The 19,845-nt window shown below is 43.7% G+C and overlaps 1 protein-coding gene across 1 annotated transcript in view; it reads right to left on the reverse strand.

Annotated features, from left to right (window-relative positions):
* Positions 1-19,845, reverse strand: part of SLC9D1 (solute carrier family 9 member D1) — a 498,092-nt gene that overhangs the window by 183,007 nt on the left and 295,240 nt on the right. Inside the window, exon 9 of the mRNA XM_086934696.1 lies at positions 13,972-14,167. Coding sequence (XP_086790822.1) covers positions 13,972-14,167 — 196 coding nt within the window. The remainder of the gene's footprint in view (positions 1-13,971; positions 14,168-19,845) is intronic.

Raw genomic sequence — 19,845 nt, forward strand, 5'->3', positions numbered from 1 at the left:
CTCATACATCAGCCACTGCCCCTTCATTAACCCCGGCTCTCTGAGCTGCAACAAAAGGGGGCACTCAAATAAAGCGTGTCACCTTTTCAGTAGTTATTGATGAGCAGTGCACCACGAGGCAAGCAGAAAGTACGGATATTTTCTTAGAAGAGGATTTGCTAGTGCCCTGGGTGTGAGATCTTAAAAGTGGATGCTCCTATTGGTGAAGCTTACCATGCCCCTTAAGTGTGCGCTGATGACAGCTGCTGTTGCGCCCACATGGTCAAATCCTGGAAGGGCCAAGTAACCATTTCTCCTTCAGAGATCGACACAATGAGTATTTATACAATGGGTAATATAAACACATGTTAAACACAGTACTTAGAAACGGTAAAGGTAGAGGAATCGAGCGCTACATATAAACACAGCAAACACAAGGAGATGATGGATGGAGCGCAGAAACTTTTCAGACACTCACCCCCAGTCACAGATCTGGGTTGAATCCATCATCGTTCTTTAGTTCACTTTGCCAACTCAGTTCAGACCTAGCTATATGAAAATCAGTCTTGACCCTGTGCCTCATGGAACAGTCCAGCCCGAAATGCCAAGCCAGATCTTCCCTGAACCAGAAACAAGCATCCTGGGCCCGGTTTCAGGGTAACACCCCTCATCAGCTAGGCTAGCTTGAATCCAGTGGCAAAGTGAGCAAGGGACCCACATTTGGGCATCCCTGCTAACTTAGAGCAAACAAAGCAAACACAAGGAGATGATGGTAGGAGCGCCAAAACTTTTCAGACACTCACTCCCAGTCACAGATCTGGGTTGAATCCATCATTGGTCTTTAGCTCACTTCGCCACCTCAGCTCAGACGCAGCTATATGCAAATCAGTCTTGACCCGGTGCCTCATAGGAACAGTCCAGCCCGAACTGCCAAGCCAGGCCTTCCCTGAACCAGAAACAAGCATCCTGAGACCAGTTCAGGCTGGACTGTTCCCATGAGGCACAGGGTCAAGACTGATTTACATATGTCCATGTCTAAACTAGGGTGGCATGGTGAGCATTTAACCCAGATTATTTGACTGGGGGTGAATGTTTTGAATTGTTCTGCATTCCGTCCATCAATCGTGTGTCTTTTGCTACATATAAACACAGTAGCCTCAAACCCAGAGAAGTTTCACTATACACAATGATAAATAATAATACAATATTACCATAGGTTCAGAAGAGCACCATGCTAATTTCGGCTCCCCCCACTGAATACATTATGCGATTCTGGACAACCCACTTTTTTCCCAGAACCAAGTTCCTTTAGCTGGCAAAATTGGTAGTGCTTGGATAGTGCTAAAAGCTGATATTGGGTGCTACATAATAATTGCACATTTACATTTACTAAAGAGAGACTGTGGGCAGCTGAAAGTTTTGGAAAACAGGCACAACTTTGCTTTCTAGCTCAAAAGACTTTATTAGATACCGGGTAGCCATAATCAGGGTCACTCGCATTATACGATTCCACTGCAGCGTTTCATTGAGTAATTATGGATTTATTGCACATGCACATCCACATCCTGTTATACAATTTGCAGATTTCAACAAAAAACTGCTTCTAGCTCAATCGATTCAAAAGTTGCAAAAAAGCTTTAGCAGACCCAATAGTTTTTAACATGTCTAAAAACATTGCTAGCACTAATTATTCTACGTTAGGCGAAACCTATCGGCTTTGTCAATGCTTGTAGCGCATAGCACATAGATGACAATTTATGTCAAAACCTTGAAGGGAAAATTATGCTCTGGCATAAAATGATTATAAGCTCAAAATCGACAAATATAATAGAAGCTATGTGCAAGAAGGACCTATTGATGCAATAATCTACGCAATCAAGTAAAAGGGAAATGTCCAAATGGCTCAGGGACATAAACTGGTCCAGCACCCCATACTCAAAATAAGCACAATTAAACATGGAATACTATAATATATTGCAGTATTTATGTAGTGCTTATTACCCCCCTATGTGGGCATCTGAAGCGCTTGCCTACAGGAGTAGCACAGTACCCCATGTAGAGTGTGTAGTTGAGGACATTGATTTTATTTTTTGATCCTTTGTGGAAAGTGTTCCACGTCATGCGTAAACCATCAAGGTGTGGTTATCGTGTTATGGGATGCAGTGCGCTGGAGTAAGAAGTGTAAGAGAGAGGCGTGCAAGTTATCATGCTGGGAGCTCTGAACAGCACTGCAGGTCCCTCTATGATATTTCATATAATATAGTGTGCTCATCTGGTTACTGGACTGGGTTGTCAATCTGAGATTGTGTTTATAGTTGTGTTCCTGAGCTGGCATGGGTGGACGGGGGTAGGGCAGAGAGAATAGGGAGAATAAGTGGGGAGATCTGTTGGGATAGAAATGTTTATCATCATACCATATCTGATTGTCTATGTGAGATGTTTAGAAATGGTCCGCTTGTATAGATAATTGGGACCTGCAGTGAATGGACTATATTAAAATCCTCCAAAATTGTCAAGTAATGAGGGACAGATCTTTTCAGTAAAACCCTGCCTGTTCATTTTGTGATGCTTTCTATGCCAACTGTGTGCAGTAAGATCCTTGGAGACTGTCTCCTCACCAATCATCTAAATGAACAAGTGTACCAGGCTAGGTTTTACTATGGTCAAGGGCTACACATAAGGGGTGTGGCCAAGACATGGATACTTTAGGTTTCAGATCAGCTCAAGACTAGGCCTCAATCCGGGTCTGGAGTGCCCATGTTGCATGATAGTTCACCACCTCTTAAAGACCATCTGCTGTATCCATGGGTCATGTCACTGGCACTAGAAAGATGTGGGCGCGGCAGGGCCAATAAGATGCAATATGTGTCACCCTGACCATCGATCCCTCCGGGCGGCCAACAGGTTCTAGGTGTAAGAGGAACAGACACTAGTGCGAAATCATTCTTTTATGGTTCAATATTGTGCTGAACTGTGCAAAGCAATTATGTTAACCCCACCAGCATATGTATTATTCATGAATCACTACATCAGACAGTATCATGCAGAAAAAAGTCAGTAGTGTAGTATGGCACCCTGCTGCGCTGAGATGCATCTTGCGGGGTGATTCATGCGTATTATAAATTATATTAACATAACACTACAATTATCATCCAATATAGTTTAGTCTTCAGACATCATTCTGTACTACTGATAATCAAATACCGCTTCATCTCTCTGACAAAGACTAGGGGGAGATGATTTGTCACCTTCAAAATGTATGTCGCGTCCATGTTAAAACAAAATCTAGAATATTGCCTCACTCTAAATGACATTTAGGAAACCTGTACTTCTGAGAGAATTTTGCAATCTGCTGTTGTTTCAATGTCTTTCTTATCAGGTGCTGCTGTGACGAGTCCAAGTTTTCCTGGTGTTACTCAAACCGGGAATCAATTTGCCACTTTATGGCCAAAAAAATCACGCAAACAGCACAAATTATCAGTCAAAGTTTTGGATTACTTTCTTCACATGTTTAGCGTTTTGGTACAATTCTATTATTTGCCCTGGGTCCATACACCCTTGGGAGGCAGTGTTTCACTTGGGGTAAAAGTGGGAATGTATGGTAGTTTAATTTTGAAGTAAAGCTCACAGGCCATTATAGGTAAGAACACATGGTGGGATCGACCCAACCTAACTCACCCTGGATTCTCCTGGGCCTCTAAGTTTCAGAAATACCCATGGTTGAAAGAGTTCTCTAGCTGTCGCCTGACTCAGAGCCCGAAAATAGAGGAAATTTGGATTTCTTTGGGCATAGTTGGACTCACTCTTTCGCTCATTCTTCACATTTGAGGGCAGCAGAAGGCAACTTAAAATAGGTATTGAGGGAACCTGGTCAGTTTGGCCAGACGCCTATCCAGACAGTGTTATGACAGCAAGTATTTATAGAACGCAGATTGCACCAACAAGGTTTCTCAGAGCTGGGCTTTGAAGACTTTGCAAAAAGGAAGATTCATTGAGAAGTTGTTCTAAAGCGCCATAATTGTGCTTGCTACAGTTAAGTAATGTCTGTTGTAATACAGGGGAAAACAAACCCAAATAAATCGACCCACCAGAACATAAAACCAATCAACAAACAGCCCAAAATCACAGTTCAAATACTGACCTATCAGACCAGTCCGCCTGGCACCTTCAGATTGCTCTTTAGGCCTTTAAACTGTGCCTAGATGGGTATTATTGCAGAAATACGTTGTTAAGAAAGACGGGCCTTGCACTGAAGAAGGCCCTTTCAAAACTGGTTAAGCATTTTACATTTTATTCCTTTCTTGATGGGAAGCCAGTGGGGCTGGTCGCAACTGGGAGATGATTTGAGCTTTCTTAGAAGTTAGACGCAGATGTAGTCTCGATGGCATTGCTATAATCTGTGCGCGAAAAAAACGATCAAGTTGGTGGCTTTGAGCCTGACAGGTAAAGGATAAGAAAGAAAGTATAAAGGAAAGTTGTCCGAGATAAGAAAAGCAATACTTGTATATTGTCACACTGTAAGCATCTACGCCAAGATAGGAACTCATGAAAATACAGAGATTCAGAGGACGGGTGTCCACTGCAGTGGGCCACAGCCCAGGGTAACACAGAGGAGACAGTAGTTTATTCAAGAGAATCTCGGATTTGGCCAGTATTGTAAACGTCAGCCATCCCCCATCTAACTGAAGTATACCTTACCGTCCTAGTCAACGAACCAAGTCTCCAATAACCTAGTTGACTCCCTGCTTATTTGTCCATCATGGATAAGTGGAGATTGGACTGTTTTCAACCTTGTGAGCCCCCCCTCTATTCTTCACTGCATGCCAAATTATAATGTGTTGCTTATATCCTCATGCACCGTTATGTCCTGCTATGCAATGTACGACTACTTATAATGTTTGGCTTTTATCTGTATGCATCCCTCTGTCATGCTATATTATGCACCTGTGTATGTAAAGCGCTATGATACCCCTGGGTCTAGCTAGCGCTATATAAAAATTATAAAATAAATAAATACAAAAAAACAAAGTGATGCCGGAATGCTTGAATTAATCTCAGCAACTAGTAGTTACTCAGGCCACTTCCCAGTTCATTCTTGTTTTGCACAGCATGCCACCTGAGTATGGCCCAGCCATTTGCAAATCAGCCTTGACCTTACTCAAGAAGGAACAGTCTAGCCCAAACTGCCAGGCCAGGTCCTCCCTGAATTAGAACGCAAGCAACTCACAACCAGTTTCACCTTGATTGGGGTGTTTCAATCTGGTTTAGCTTGTTTCTAGTGGCACACTGAGAATTGAACCCATGTCTGGGTATGCCTTTCACACTTAGGGCACTGCAATGAAGCACACAAAAAAGTGATGGGTGAAATGCTGGGATTAATCTCATCCACCGGGTCTAGCTAGCGCTATATAAAACTTATAAAATAAATAAATACAAAAAAACAAAGTGATGCCGGAATGCTTGAATTAATCTCAGCAACTAGTAGTTACTCAGGCCACTTCCCAGTTCATCCTTGTTTTGCACAGCATGCCACCTGAGTATGGCCCAGCCATTTGCAAATCAGCCTTGACCTTACTCAAGAAGGAACAGTCTAGCCCAAACTGCCAGGCCAGGTCCTCCCTGAATTAGAACGCAAGCAACTCACAACCAGTTTCACCTTGATTGGGGTGTTTCAATCTGGTTTAGCTTGTTTCTAGTGGCACACTGAGAATTGAACCCATGTCTGGGTATGCCTTTCACACTTAGGGCACTGCAATGAAGCACACAAAAAAGTGATGGGTGAAATGCTGGGATTAATCTCATCCACTGGTAATTACTCAGGGCCGCAACCCAGTCCATCAATATTTTGCACACCATGACACCTCAGTTTGGATCCAGCCATATACAAATCCGCCCTCACCCTGGTACCATTGGGAAAATCTGTCACGTCAGAGATGATGTACTTCACAAACATCAACAGAAAATTTAAGACTACAACAGGAGATGCAACAAAATGAGATAATCCTGATTTCCTAAGTCTAAGTCTGCCAGACAATCGCAAAGTTGGCCAAATTTTTTTACCATTTGTATTGCTGTGTGAACCAGGGGTGGTCCTATCGCCTTGACTTTGGGTCGGTCCGATCCGGGTACCTGCCGAACCCAGCTGCCTCTGCCGCACTTTTACGGCTAGTTGGTGGGCCTTTGGGTAGTTTGTCGCGATGGTCCCTGGTGAGGTGGGCCCCCTTTGCTCGGCGCTTCAATCGGCTGTCCTGGCTTCCTTCTGCTCCACTTGTCTCCACCCATTGGCTGCTCACGTCTTTCAGGTCCTATGTTCCGGTTAGCGACTGTGACCTTGTCCCCGCAGGTCCCTCGCCGAAACGGGTAGTTGGCGCTTGTCAGGGCCCGGGCACGGACCCTCAATGGATCACGTCCGCCATCATGCCCAGTCAAGCCAAGCCCCAGGGAGTAACCATGTGCCATGGAGCGATCTCACGTTGCACTGACTAAACTCTGGTGATTTTGTGGCATATCCGCCCCGTTTTCCCACTTCCTGGCAGGACAGAAAACCATGGATAGTAAATTATGGTGTAGAGGGAATAACCATCTGTCAGATGGCCGTTCTCTCTATGCACCTAACACAAATCTGGTGGTGTAGTGGGGATTCCTACTGACGGATCGCACTTCCTCAGCATAAATACACACTGGAGGGGCCCAGGGAGAAAGGAACATTTGTTACCATTGCTCCAGTGCTTTTCCTGTAGGACACCAAAAGAAAGGCGAGCAGATCTCCTTGGAAATCCTGCTCATAGATACACAGTAGGAAGAATGACTTCTAGTGCATCTATCAGAACTTTCATGATGGTTTTTTTCCTGATTTTTTTTTGTGGCAAATTCCAAAGGGTGGGTGCAGCACCAGAGAAAATGTAAAAATGTGTTCAATTATAGCTGGAAACTGTCCTTGGTCCAGAGATCTTTCTGGCCACCAAGGATTTTTAGTGCGTTGTGTAGATATTCTGGGTGTTTTTATGGAGTGCTTTGAAGAAAATGCAGGTGCTTTTGTACTTACTCCACTACCATCCCTGGTGGAGAAGACTACCCTGTGCCTGGTCCTCACCCAAGTGTCTGGCAGCTGCGAACAGCTCCGCCATCCAGGACGCGTGAGGGTAGGAAAGGGCAGGGCCTTGTGCCTGGTTTCTGTCTGGGAGATGGCAGAGTATTCGGGCTGCTGCCATCAATCCGTCAGGCTGCTCTATTATAAATAATCCATCTCAGATTCACCAAAGGAAAGCTTGTTATGACCTATTTCCTCTAGATAGTAGTTTGATCATCTTCTCGGCACTCCACCAGGGCCGTTGCTAAACCTGAAGGTAGTCTTGAGTACCTCATTAAACCATTCAACAGGTAGAAGCAATGGGTGGTGTGTACAATGGGCAGGACTTAATCAACCAGAGCTTATGAGCAACACTTGCTCAGAATTCCTTGTTGATGGGTGCACACTAGAATGATACATGCACCTCACACCTCCTTTAGTACCTACCAGTCTTTCAGAACAAAAATGAAAGCAGGGTGCACATGAAGCTGCTTTAGGTTCTGCTGACTACTTATTGTTGGAGACCGAAGCTGACAATGGAAGAGTGACCAAAGCTTACAGATCGTTTGTTTTTTTCAAAAGACTGGTGCAGTGAGAAGGAAGGGTACCTATTTAAAGCAATCATCTAAAATCTCATTCACCTACAAGCTAGATTAACAGAGAGATAATAATACAGAAAAGCATCCACACATGGTAGATTCTAAAAAGCGGGATCTGAAACACACCATCATCTTAATGCAAGAGCATGTATCTGGGCTGGGAAGGTCAGAAGAACCAGGACTAGATGCTGACACACCCCCACTTAGCAGAGTTCTAGAAGCACAAAAAGCAAATTGATCCCTGAAGTTATGAAAAAGGGCTAGGAATAATATGACTACATTTAATGCAGAAACCGGTCCCACGAGTCTGAAAATTTACAAATGGCAGACTTGGAAGGGGCTGCAGATTCCATTTAAAAAGACACATGTTAAAATCACTTTCATGGAGGCAAACAGCAGCTTTTCTAAAGATTTTGCCAAGCGGCCTAATCTGTGGCATCCAGTGCTTAATTTGAGCCGATGGTTTCTGATGCTCGGCACCAGCACTTAATTGTCAACACCGGCGCTTGTGGCAGTCTGCCACAAGGTGGAGTTCTCTGGCTAATTTAGAGATGACCCCAACAAGTTAATTATAAATTCAATATACATTCAAAATGACTATTACTTGCCACTCAAGCCATTCTAATAGCTACGGGGGACTGAAATGGTCTGAATTATCACACTTGTAGGAGTGTGATGGTTAGTAATTTTGTGGTTACTATCACTGGGGTACGGCAGGAGCAATGTGTGGTGAAAGTTGCAGTGGCCTCCTGACGAGAGCCCTAGCACTTATCTTTTCACAAATTAAGCACTGGTGGCATCTACAATGAGCCCAGGTTTTCTTTCTGGAGATGATGGTGGAAGGTGCTAGTGAGAGATGGAGAGAAAACATTCAAATGTCAGTTCAATACAGAGAGAAAAGAATATGATGCATAATAGACAGAATTTATTTAAAAATAAACATTATCCTGACCACATGTAAGATTAGAAAGGGCAACTGTCTTTTTAGAGCGAGTGTTAGACTTGGCATCTTTTGGTGTGTTTCCACTGTCTTTTTGCTTTCTGACCTCCCGGTTTTGACTCTGTTTTTGCTGGTTTAGTGTCTCTGTGCACTTTCTCACTGCTGTTCAGTGTTAAAGTGCAAGTGCTCCTGTTGTAAATTGTTATTATGGATTGGTGTTTCCATGATTAGCATATTTAATTTACTGGTAAGCCCCTAGTAAAGTGCACTGAGGGTGCCAGGGCCTGTAAATCAAATTCTACTAGTGGGGCTGCAGCTCTGATTGTCCCACCCACACGAGTAGCCCTGAAAAGGTAACTCAGGCCTGCCATTGCAGAGCCTGTGTGCAGTCTGGTGCTGCCATGTCGACTTAGTAAGTGCACCCACTTGCCAGGCCCTAACCTTCCCATTTCTTACATGTGGGTCACTCTTAAGGTAGGTCTAAGGTACTGCTGTGGGCAAGGTGCAGTGTATGGGAAAGGAGGGACTTGGCCTGAATGTGTGTATGGCATGCCCTGATAGTGATACTGCTGTTTTCGTTTTTTCACTATTGCAAGGCTACCTATTCCCACAGGATAGAATTGGGAGTTTGCTTATAACATCTTATAAACATAACTACCCCTGGGAACAAGGTAGGAAAATAAAGTTAATTATGCCTGAACTCAAAATGCTAAAGTGCATCTTTTATTGAGGGTGATTTTTACATTCTGTGTTTGAAAATAACACCTTTAGAAAGTAGGTATTTTCTTATTTAGCCATCTAGTGTGCCTCTGCTAAGATGTGTATTGACTGTCTGGCTTTGGAGTGACAGTGGCTCCAGAGAGTCGGGACGAGTCAGGGCCGGGCTGAATAGACCTGAGCTGCATGTAGAGTAGTGGGAAGGAGATTTCCTTGCACCTGAATGGGCCTGGTCTGCGGTCTCCACCTTCTGCTGGGAAGCTGGGCCAGACAAGACAGAACTGGTTTAGACTAAGCACAGACACTCTCTACCTGCCTGAGAGAACAAAGGGATTTGGAGTATAAATGTTGGGGCCCAAAACTTTAGAAATATCTGTAATCAAGGCACGTGCCAAGAAGAAGAGCTGGAAGAGCTGCCAGGAGGAGTACTGCCCCTTTGCTGTGTTGTTGCTTTGTTGGGTTAGCCTGCAGCTGCTGCTTCTGCCTTGGGCAGTGAAAGGACTGGACTGAACTTTCTTTACTTGTGCTGAGTATCTCCAAGGACTTGAAGTAGAGCTTGCCTCCTGTTCTGTAATCTTAGGGACTGCAAAGACTACACCAACCTCCGGGTACCGCTTCAGGAACTGCTGTTTCATTTGCCACAGAGAAGGGTAACGCGACCGACTCCATTGCTGGCTCTGTGTCCCGACGGCACCGCAGAAGGCACCATCCACATCTCGCACCGCAACCCTGGTCTCACCGCCGCCACCGCCACCGAGCTGCTGCTTGCACTGTGACCTGCGGGCACTGTGCACACCCTCGCTTCACTTCACTTCGCTATCCTGGTCTCACCAACGTCGTCGCTGCTGCTGGCTTCGACACCCGTGACCGCATTGTGGCTGGGAGCACCGCTCGTAAGTTTCACGATGCACCACCCCGTCCCACACAGAAGTCCGGGCCGACCGAAGCCAGCTCCTGCTAACCGACTCTTTTGCTTGCACCGTAACCTGCCAGCAACGCATCGAGCACCACCTCACCCTGCACCGTAAGCCTTTGGTCTCATCTATGCCGTCTGGACGATCGTCACTGAGCATCTGCCTGCACCATATTGAGAGGGCACCGCATCATGCACCGCTTCCATTTTGCAACGCAACCATGACGGTTTACACGACTGTCTCACACCAACGTGCCAGCCGCAATGAGAAAGGTACTGTTAACGAATCTGTCCAAGCTTTCACTGGCCGGCGCCGATGTGGTCGGCTGGAACTGCTAGACTCTGTTGCTTTCAGCATTGCGGTAGCCCCGGACGGAGCTACTCACTCTGACAAACTTGGTTTTTGAGGTATTTCTGCAATTTTAAGGATATCTTGCAAAGTAAATATGTGTACGGTATGTTGGATTTTTATCATTTTGGTCTTGTTTTGGATATATACAAATATTGGATATTTTTCTAAACTGGTGTGGTGTTCTTTTGTAGTGCTTTCACTGTATTACTTTTGGTTATGTGCAAGTGCTTCACACACTGCTTCTGAGATAAGCCTAATTGCTCGTGCAAAGCTACCAATGGAGTAAGCAGGGGTTATTTTAGGAGTGTAGCTCCCTTAACCTGACCAGGAAGGGTCCCTACTTGGACAAAGGTGCTAACCCTTGCCAACTAGAGACCCCCATTTCTAACAGTGAGAGAAAAACTAGAAGAAGTGGGGGATGAGGGTCGGAACACAAGCATGCAGTAAAAATCTCAAGACAATGTAAGAGGCTGGGTATCAATTTTAATTTCTAAATTAAAAACCCTATGATAACTTTCAAGAGAAGCTCTGCTTAAACACCTTGCACTAAAAGATTTCCACAGGACAAATGTGGTAAAACATACAATTCCCGATGTTTTTCACCAGAAACTCAAATGACCTGTCACACATGAATAATAACAACCATTATTTCACCCAACTCACTGGAACTTTTTTATTGATTTAGTAAGTATTCAAAGGCTAAATTAGTCCTGTCAAACGGTAGACTTGCAGGCTACAGACATCACTGAAGCAAGTATTCATTCCACTGTAATTCTTTGCTACCATTTACATTTTGATTCTTCGGGACTTCCTCCCTATTTCCTATCATGGGTCTACTTTGGCCATGAGGTTTTTTCTAATTTACTTGTTAATATACAAAATCCTAAAATTCATTATTCAGATCTCCTTGTGACTTACGATTGGGATGGAATAGTCCCTCGCATGATGATGATGAAGATGGACAGAATGCTGAACAATGCCAACATTCCCCCAGTGAATAGATCATGGTTTAATCCTTGTTTTTATGCCCACCATGCTACCCTAGTTTGGACTTAGTCATATCCAAATCTGTCTTGACCCTGCTCCTCAGTGAAACAGTCCAACCCGAACTGCCAAGCTAGGTCCTCCCTGGACCGGAAACAAGCTTCCTGGGACCGATTTCTGGGTATCAGCCCCTCATCAGCAAGGTTAGCATGAATACAGTGGCACCGTGAGCACAAGATCTGCGTCTGGGCATACCCTTCCCACTTAGGGCGCAAAAGCAAAAAGAACAGACAATGGACAGAATGCTGAACAATGCAAACATTAACCCCCAGTCTGTTTGCATTGTTCAGCATTCGGTCCATCGTTTGTTACTTTTGCTTTTGTCCTTGGACACTACCATCTGCCTTGCTAGGCTGAACTTTACCTTCTCAGACATTTTTCTATGAAATTTCTTTCAAGTCAGAATGTAATCGGAGACTGGGCCAATCCACTTCTTGTATCTGGACTGAGCTTCATCGCGGTTGACCATAGCTTTCAATCGGGATCTTGCATGACTAAATTACAGCAATTGATGCTTTCATATTTTAGGCACCAGATTGCATTAAAATCTTTACATATTCATAACTCTGGTTCTAATGACTGCATTCTTTTCATTTTGGAGTCATATAATGGAATACATTTTACTCTATGTTTCTAAATTAGTTGTGGATTTTTCTTGTGTTTTGTTTTCACTTTATTACTGGTTAAGAACTGCATAAATACTTTACTCATATATTTTAAAGTTAAGCCTGACTGCTTTTGTGCCAAGCTACCAGAGGGTAAAGCACAGGTTAATTTTGAGATTTTTTGTGGTTCACTCTGACAAGGATTTTGGCTGTTGCTTGAGAAGGAATCACATCTCCCTCAAACAACAACCCCATTTCTCACACTCCTTTTTTCATAAAGGCAAGTATTTGACTGGACAATCATTTATTACTGCTGCTGTGGATATTTTGAGTTGTGAGTCTGTGCTCACCCCCGTCTACCCCGCTCCCAAGAAGCCTTGGATTGCTCGACCTGAGCCACCACTGAGAGACAAGTGATGAAGGAGTGCTTAACCAAGCCTCACAAAATAATTTAAACCATACTAAACCTGCAGGTTTAGTAACTTGAATAACTTACTCGACTTAACTATAATGTACTTGACCCATAAATTGGACTCATTATGTCACCTAGGCAAACATTTTGTTTTGCAGAGCCACCTTTTCTTCATTATCACATGAGAGCAACTTCCAATGTGAGAGTTCAGCATTCCTGCTGTACAGAAAAATCAATTGGGTTTAATTCAATAGACTAAACGTTTGTCCCATGCATAATAAGAATCTAGCCCTCATATAGGGTACACATGACCCACGACCTGCCTCTTTGTTCACTAATAGCATTGCCATCAGGACAGGGGCAGGAATGTATCTCGGTTCATCTTTTAATAAAATGTATTACTAAAGCATGAGGTGGTGGTGTACTGTCATTTACAGACCGTTCATTTTCAACTGAAATTCAGTTTTACTTTCACAACTATTTAGTGTAAAAACAATCTGTAGAAATTGGGTTTCAGCAAACATTTCTCATTTGCACATCACCAAGTAAAGTTTTCTTCACAGACAATTACAAAACAAAGGCTTTCATAACTATTGACATTTATTTTGAAATGTTTGTACAGTTCATGTTTTAGCAATTTAAATGCGTGTTAGAATAAAACATGCATCCTACAGCCCTTCATTTCACACTTTTTGTGCAGCACCATTGTCAGGAAGTTCCCTTTAGAAAATCCTCCAAATTCAGTCAGTGAAAGAAAAGTAATTGGGGTAAACTGACTTTTGGCCTCAATCTCTGAACACAGAATAAATGTGACAAGATAAAAACAAGATGTAAAGGCATCTTTAATGCTCCTACACTTTCCTGAGTGAACAGAACACCTGTTTGTCAGCTCACCAGAGGGTTTGAGTAGGACATAAATATAGCTCGCCCTGATACTTACCACAGCGAGTGGGCGAGTAGATTTATCAAGGCCTATAAGCCCAGTGACTCAGGACCCATAGTAGATCGGGCCATGGAATATCAAGAGTAAAAGGCCTCAACACACACAGTTGGTACCAGTAACCCCTGCTTGTCCCATGGCCCTCTGAACGGGGTTCTGACACTTACTAAAATCAAATGTTTTGTTTAGAGGACCTTCAGACTGGGAATGCTTCTAACAAAAGTTCAAAAACCATTAAATTAGCAGTCCATTAGAATATTTTTTATACAGGTTTTCCCAAAAAAGCAAACTGATATCTCAAACATTCTTATATTGCCCTCAACACGTTATGCGTTTTGTTGTTTTATTCCAATCACCATATTGAACAGAGCACATAGAAGAGCAAAGACTGCTAATCTTACCGTTAACATAAGAAAGATGAAAGCCGATATTCCCAAAATAAGGATTTCCTTATTTCCTTTGCTCTCCATGTGCAGCTTACGATAGTATGGCCCTATGAGATAGGTCTTCATAGCGAGACAGATAACCAAAGCAGCAGCCAAAGAGAATACAATTTGTCCTATGAGTGCCATTATTCGCAGGACTTCTAAGCCAACACTAGAAAAGATAAAAATGCATTATTACTTAACCTTCTTTCCTATTTCCAGCTGCTTTAATTTCTCTATTTAAAACATCTTCACTCTATTAAGCAAGTTTATCAAAGGTAATGATATTGTTAAGCAATCTTTTATTTTCCCAGATTAACGACTCGTCGGCAAAGTCATCACATTGGACACTCTTTCCTAAGTAGTTCACATATTCACCATTTCGGGCAGCTTTTGGCAGACCTACAGCTAGGACACCACTAGGCAAAGAAGTGCAAAAAACATTACAAAAAGTAGGCAACAAGCCTTCTCCATCTATGAACCAAGGAACTGCATTGATATGCACATGTACTCCTAAACATCCCAACGCTGCTCCAAGTTAGTAAAGTGGTCCAATCACACCTCTTTAACATGAAACAATTGCAGTAAACTTTTGCTCTTAGAAATTAGGATCCAAATTGCATCCCGGTTCCCCAGCTTTGAGGGCGACCGCTCTAGGCGTTAGGCTACATCCTCCAGAGTGGTCTTGACCTCCCTGATTAGGCATGCTACTATTCAGTAGTTCAGTTGCAAAATTGAGTTCACTGACTATATAATGCCCCTTTCCACGAACAGTCGCTCTTCAGAAGTTGTCATGCACCAAATAACTTAGATATCATTTTATGACCCCATACCTGGTGTTTTAATATCTTCTATCTGGGGTGGGCATTTGGGAGAGTACTGAGTAAAGTATTCTCCTCTGTGGAGGCCCTTACTTGGACTTTTTTTTAATAGCAGTTGCAGACTCTACTGTGAGGTGTCCAAATAGATGAAAGATGCCTTATGATGGGTGAGTCACACAAAGGAAATCACTCAAAGAGGCCACGATCAAGTTTGGGGTGGCAGACGTCTATTTCCTATTGTATGCTACATAAGCGAGGCTACTAAGGATGGCTGACCTGGAAGGCTGGATAACTTGCATGAGCTGAACAAACTAATAACACTGTTGAATTTCCTCCAGTATCTACACTTACTCGGGCAATCTGTAGCGCAAGTATCTACAGGTTAGATCCAGATTGGAAACGGATTGTGAGGGCCTTTTGCCGGACATTGAATGTGCTGGATGTTAGCTTACACTGCAGTGCAAAAAGATATGCAGGATTACAATACATGCAGCTCATGTTTTTACACAGGACATGCGTTACAATGATTGTAATACACAAGATTTACCCACACGGCACGCAGAGTGTGTTAGGTGTGGCATGGGAGGTGCTACTTCATACAGAACATATGGGTTTGTGCCGCTGACTTTTCTGCTCAATTAGAACGGGTAGGTTTCTGGACTGAAATTGCCTGCAGTAAACATGATAGATTGCTCCCTTAAACACTGTATAGAGGAATGCTTTTTAGACCTTAAAAGTAAATATATATTAGAACTTTGTGGGGATGCACTGGCTACAGAGCTTGGGCCCTATCTTTAAGAGATGGTGCTCAGATATGCAGGAGTGGTCGATGGCAGAGGAGACCCTCATGGCCAGAGTCAGAAAAGATGTGAAACTGGCAGATGACTTGAAGGGCGGTAACCACACTGGCGGAACCAACTATAAAGCGTGTACAATGGAAAGACTGGCCAGCACTGCACACGACACCTGGCGTACTTGATCTCTGATGAAAGATTGCATACTTGTGTTTACTTCCACACAGCGAAGGGACCAACTGGAATACTGCCCATTAATATTTCTTATGTACTATGGATGTATTACTTTTTTGCCAACTGCAGATCTGTAGTCATCTTCTTTTTCATTTGTTTTTGAAAAACACTAGAACTGTTTCCAAGAAAATATTTTATACATCCTCTTAAAAAGATGCTGGCGAGGAAATGGGTAGCGCTGAAAGCGACTCCTGTGTCACTAGTAATGTTTTCTTTAATATCAAGGGTAGGGTGTAGGTAATCTTACAGTATATTATGTCAAGTGGTACTACATGCAACCAGTGGCTGTAAATTAAATGCTCCTAGTGGGTCTGCAGCACTTGTTGTGCCATCCACTTAAGTAGCTCTTTAAACATGTCTCAAACCTGTCTTTGAAGCTTGTGTGTGCAGTTTTAAACTGCCCAAACCTTCCTTTTTAATACACATAAGTCCCCCCTAGTATAGGCCCTGAACAGCCCAGAGGGGAGGGTGCAGTGTATTTAAAAATTGGGACACATACTTCTCAGCTTTACAAGTCCTGGTAGTGAAAAACTCTGCAAAGTCGACCTCTCTTATAGGATAACATTGTGTTATGTTATTACATTTAATAAGAGATCATTGCCATTGGGAGCAAGTAGACAAGTCGCGTTGGTGTCTAAAGAGCTGTAATTTAAAATCTTCTTTAATGGTAAAGTCCAATTAAAAATCACAATTCTGAAAATACCACACTTGAAAACCTGTCCCAACTATTACTGGTGCCTGCAGAAACTTCCTAGGTCACATAATTAGGCGTAGCTGGCAGTTGGTCTTTGTGTATTGCTCCAAGACAATGAGCCAAAGTGAAGATAGGTGTTGGCAGGATGGGCCACTCTGAGTTAACGAGGGGGATGAGCTGTCACCTACCAAACTTGCACATTACAAAGGCCCTGTCTGACCACTCTCTCAAAGGGCATGTCACTAATCTCTTGTGTCCCAGACAAGCTGTGGCCAGGTGAGGGAGAAAGGTGATGCCCGACACCTTGGGAGGAGGGGGAGGGGAGCATCCAGAAACGTCTCCTACTTCAAAGTGGGTACCACGTATCAAAGTGGGTACCACGTATAAATATTGGTCATCAGGCCCCTGCACTTCAGTACACATCTGGATGTGTGGAGAAAAGGGACTGCTGAGGTGCTTTGCCACTGTGCTGCCCTGCTGCCTGAGTGAGAAGGACTGGACCTTCATCCTTAACCCAGAACCCCCAGAGTGACTGTGAGGGCTAGTTGGCTGGCCTCCTGAATAGAAGCCCCAGGGACAGAGCAGTCTTCCCCCATCTTGAACCCAGCACCTGGACTCTGCAGCTGTGAGTCATGCGCTCTCACGTGGTGCTACAACAGTCTTGGACCTTGGAAGTGGGCCTGAAGGTGCTCTCCCAGCCAAACTGTGGTGCTAAGAGAATTGACGCATTGCTTCCCAAAAACTCTGCACCGGAGCCACTGCGCGGCACATTGAATCACCAAACTCCATATCAGGACCGCTGTGTGATGCATCCCCGGCCCAGGACTTTGCATCACCGCCCGCACCTTCCAGGAACTGCTGCTGCTCGTTCTTAACCCGGAGGGGAGATACACCCACTAAATAGTCTTCCTCACCATGAGAGGAGAGAAAGGAGAGAAAATACTTGAATAATGATGAAGCCCTACATCCGACCCTATGGGCAGGCCGCAGACATTTTAAGAAAAGGACAGTTCACTCAAAAACTACCGGTTAAAGTGTGGGCTTCCCAATCCCTACTCACAAGTGGTGCATACCTCACTTGTTATCGCACCATTTCTCTAGTGGACAAGGAGGTCAAGGTCCGGCTTGATTGCTTGTCTACGTGGGCTCCTGATAAGAACATCCTCTCTGAAGCCCCGTATGGGTTTAGGGCATGGCACCGTGGGTCATACACTGTACCTTTTTATGTTGACTGCTAAAAACACCAAGGGGCGGGAGAGAGGGGTCCGTTTGCCCTTCATGGACCTAAGCTCAGCCTTTGACAGAGTCAACAGAGCTAAGCTCTGGGCGGCGCTTAGGTCAATGGGGGGCAAACTGGCCCTGTTCTCCTTCTTAAATGCACTACACAATGGGCTCTTGGCTTCGGTTAGATATGGGTAGGAGGAGGAATGTACAATGCCCCTGGAGTTGAAAAAAGGGGTGCGTCAGGGCTGTATCCTAGCCCCCTTTCTTTTCACTCTTTACATTAAGGGGCTGGACACGGCCCTGCTAGACCCAGGTGTGGATGTCCCGACGTAGGCGGTCGTAGTCTGCCTGTTCTTCTATATACGGATTACGCCATCCTCATGTCTTGAACAGCAAAGGGCCTGCAGCGACTGTTAGATCTTTTTTTAGACATCTACATGGATGGGCTCGATTTTACTACTACCTTAAATCTCACGTTATGGCGGTGGGCACCACGAACACCAGATCCAAAAGTTATGTGGTTAAGGGCCACCCCATTTATAAGGTTGAACATTTTCAGTATTTAGGGATCCTTTTGGATTCCAGATTCTCTTGGCAACTCCTACTGAAGAAAAATACCATGAGGTTTAAACGAGCTATTAACGGGTTTGGTCTTTTGGCAAGGCGCATGAGTGGTACTAACGTAGAGGCGATGGTTCAAGTTTTTAAGGCCAAGTGGGGAGAGGAGGTGTCCTAACGGCTAGGGTGGTCGACCTCGAATCTGGGGAAGTGGGTTTGAGTCTCAGCAATGACGCTGAACATCCTGTGATTCTGGGCAAATTACTTAATCTCCCCGTGCCTAACAAAAATGAATGTGTCCTCATGTAATGCAACTGGAGCTATGTTAAACGCTCTGATACCCAATTCGGGTCAAGTTTGCGCTATATAAATCACATAAAAATAAAAAATAAAATAAAAACATAAGTGTGTCTCGCTGGAAAGTTATGGCTGTGAAATCTGGGGTTAAGTGTCTTGCCCTCAGCTTTAGGTCACAGAAAATGCTTTTTTGAGATTTCTTCTTAAAGTACAAGTGAGCAGGGATCTGGGAATATAGCCGATTTGATTGCCCTGCACTCCCTGTTATTTTGGTTGTCAGTTTGGTTGAAAGAGAATTTGTCTCTTAACAGGCTTATCATTCGCGACTGTACGGCTCTGGATGTCAAGCTGAACCTTCCATGGTTAGCTTACATCAGGCGAACTTTTAATTCACTGGGCCGACTTGAGTTGTTTATTGACCCAGAAAGTATCGTTAGGAGGGATATCACATGGCTTTATCAGGCATTTTATGAAAGAGCGGCTGTGGAATGAGAGGCAGTGGCTTTTAATAAACGCTCTATGCGTCATTTTATCATCGTTAAAACTGTACTTGGTATGAAGCCCTATTTGTGGCTAGAGATGTCTAATTATCAAAGAAGGCTTCTGACATATTTTCGGTTTAACATGTTTTATCAACTTCTGCTACCTAAGGGGTCCTGGTGCAAAGTTTCAGATCATCTGCCCAGCCACTGTAATGAACTCTCCCTCAATTACTCTCTCCATATTGCCATGATATGCCCTAGATTAAACCATCTGCTTTTTAAATGTATCCGCCCACTCATCCTACCAATGAATTTTAATCAAGTTAGGCCGGCCTATCGCTTTCTGCAAATCTTAATATCACCTACTATTTGTTTTTATCCGACTCGTTTTTTATCTGGGGTTATTAATGGGAGGTGATTGTTAGTATCTGTTCCCCTTTTTACATATGTGGCTTTTTTTCCTTTTTACTTGGTCTTAATGATGTGATTATTTCAGACTGTGTTTTGTAGCTCCGTTATCTCCTTTAGTTATTTTGTATTAGTAATGGAGATATGTCAGTGCTAGTGATATCTATGTCATGTATTTTATGCATTTCATATGTATACTTTTGTGATTTATGATAACAATCGTATACAGTTTACAGTGGTGCATACCACTGATGAGAACCCATTACAAAATTACACATTACAAAAGAATAAGTGAAAGGCTCCATTTTTAGGTCTCGCTGAGCCAACGCGCATGCGTT

The sequence above is a fragment of the Lissotriton vulgaris genome, chromosome 8 (genome assembly GCF_964263255.1).
Source record: "Lissotriton vulgaris chromosome 8, aLisVul1.2, whole genome shotgun sequence".
Taxonomy (NCBI): Eukaryota; Metazoa; Chordata; class Amphibia; order Caudata; family Salamandridae; genus Lissotriton; species Lissotriton vulgaris.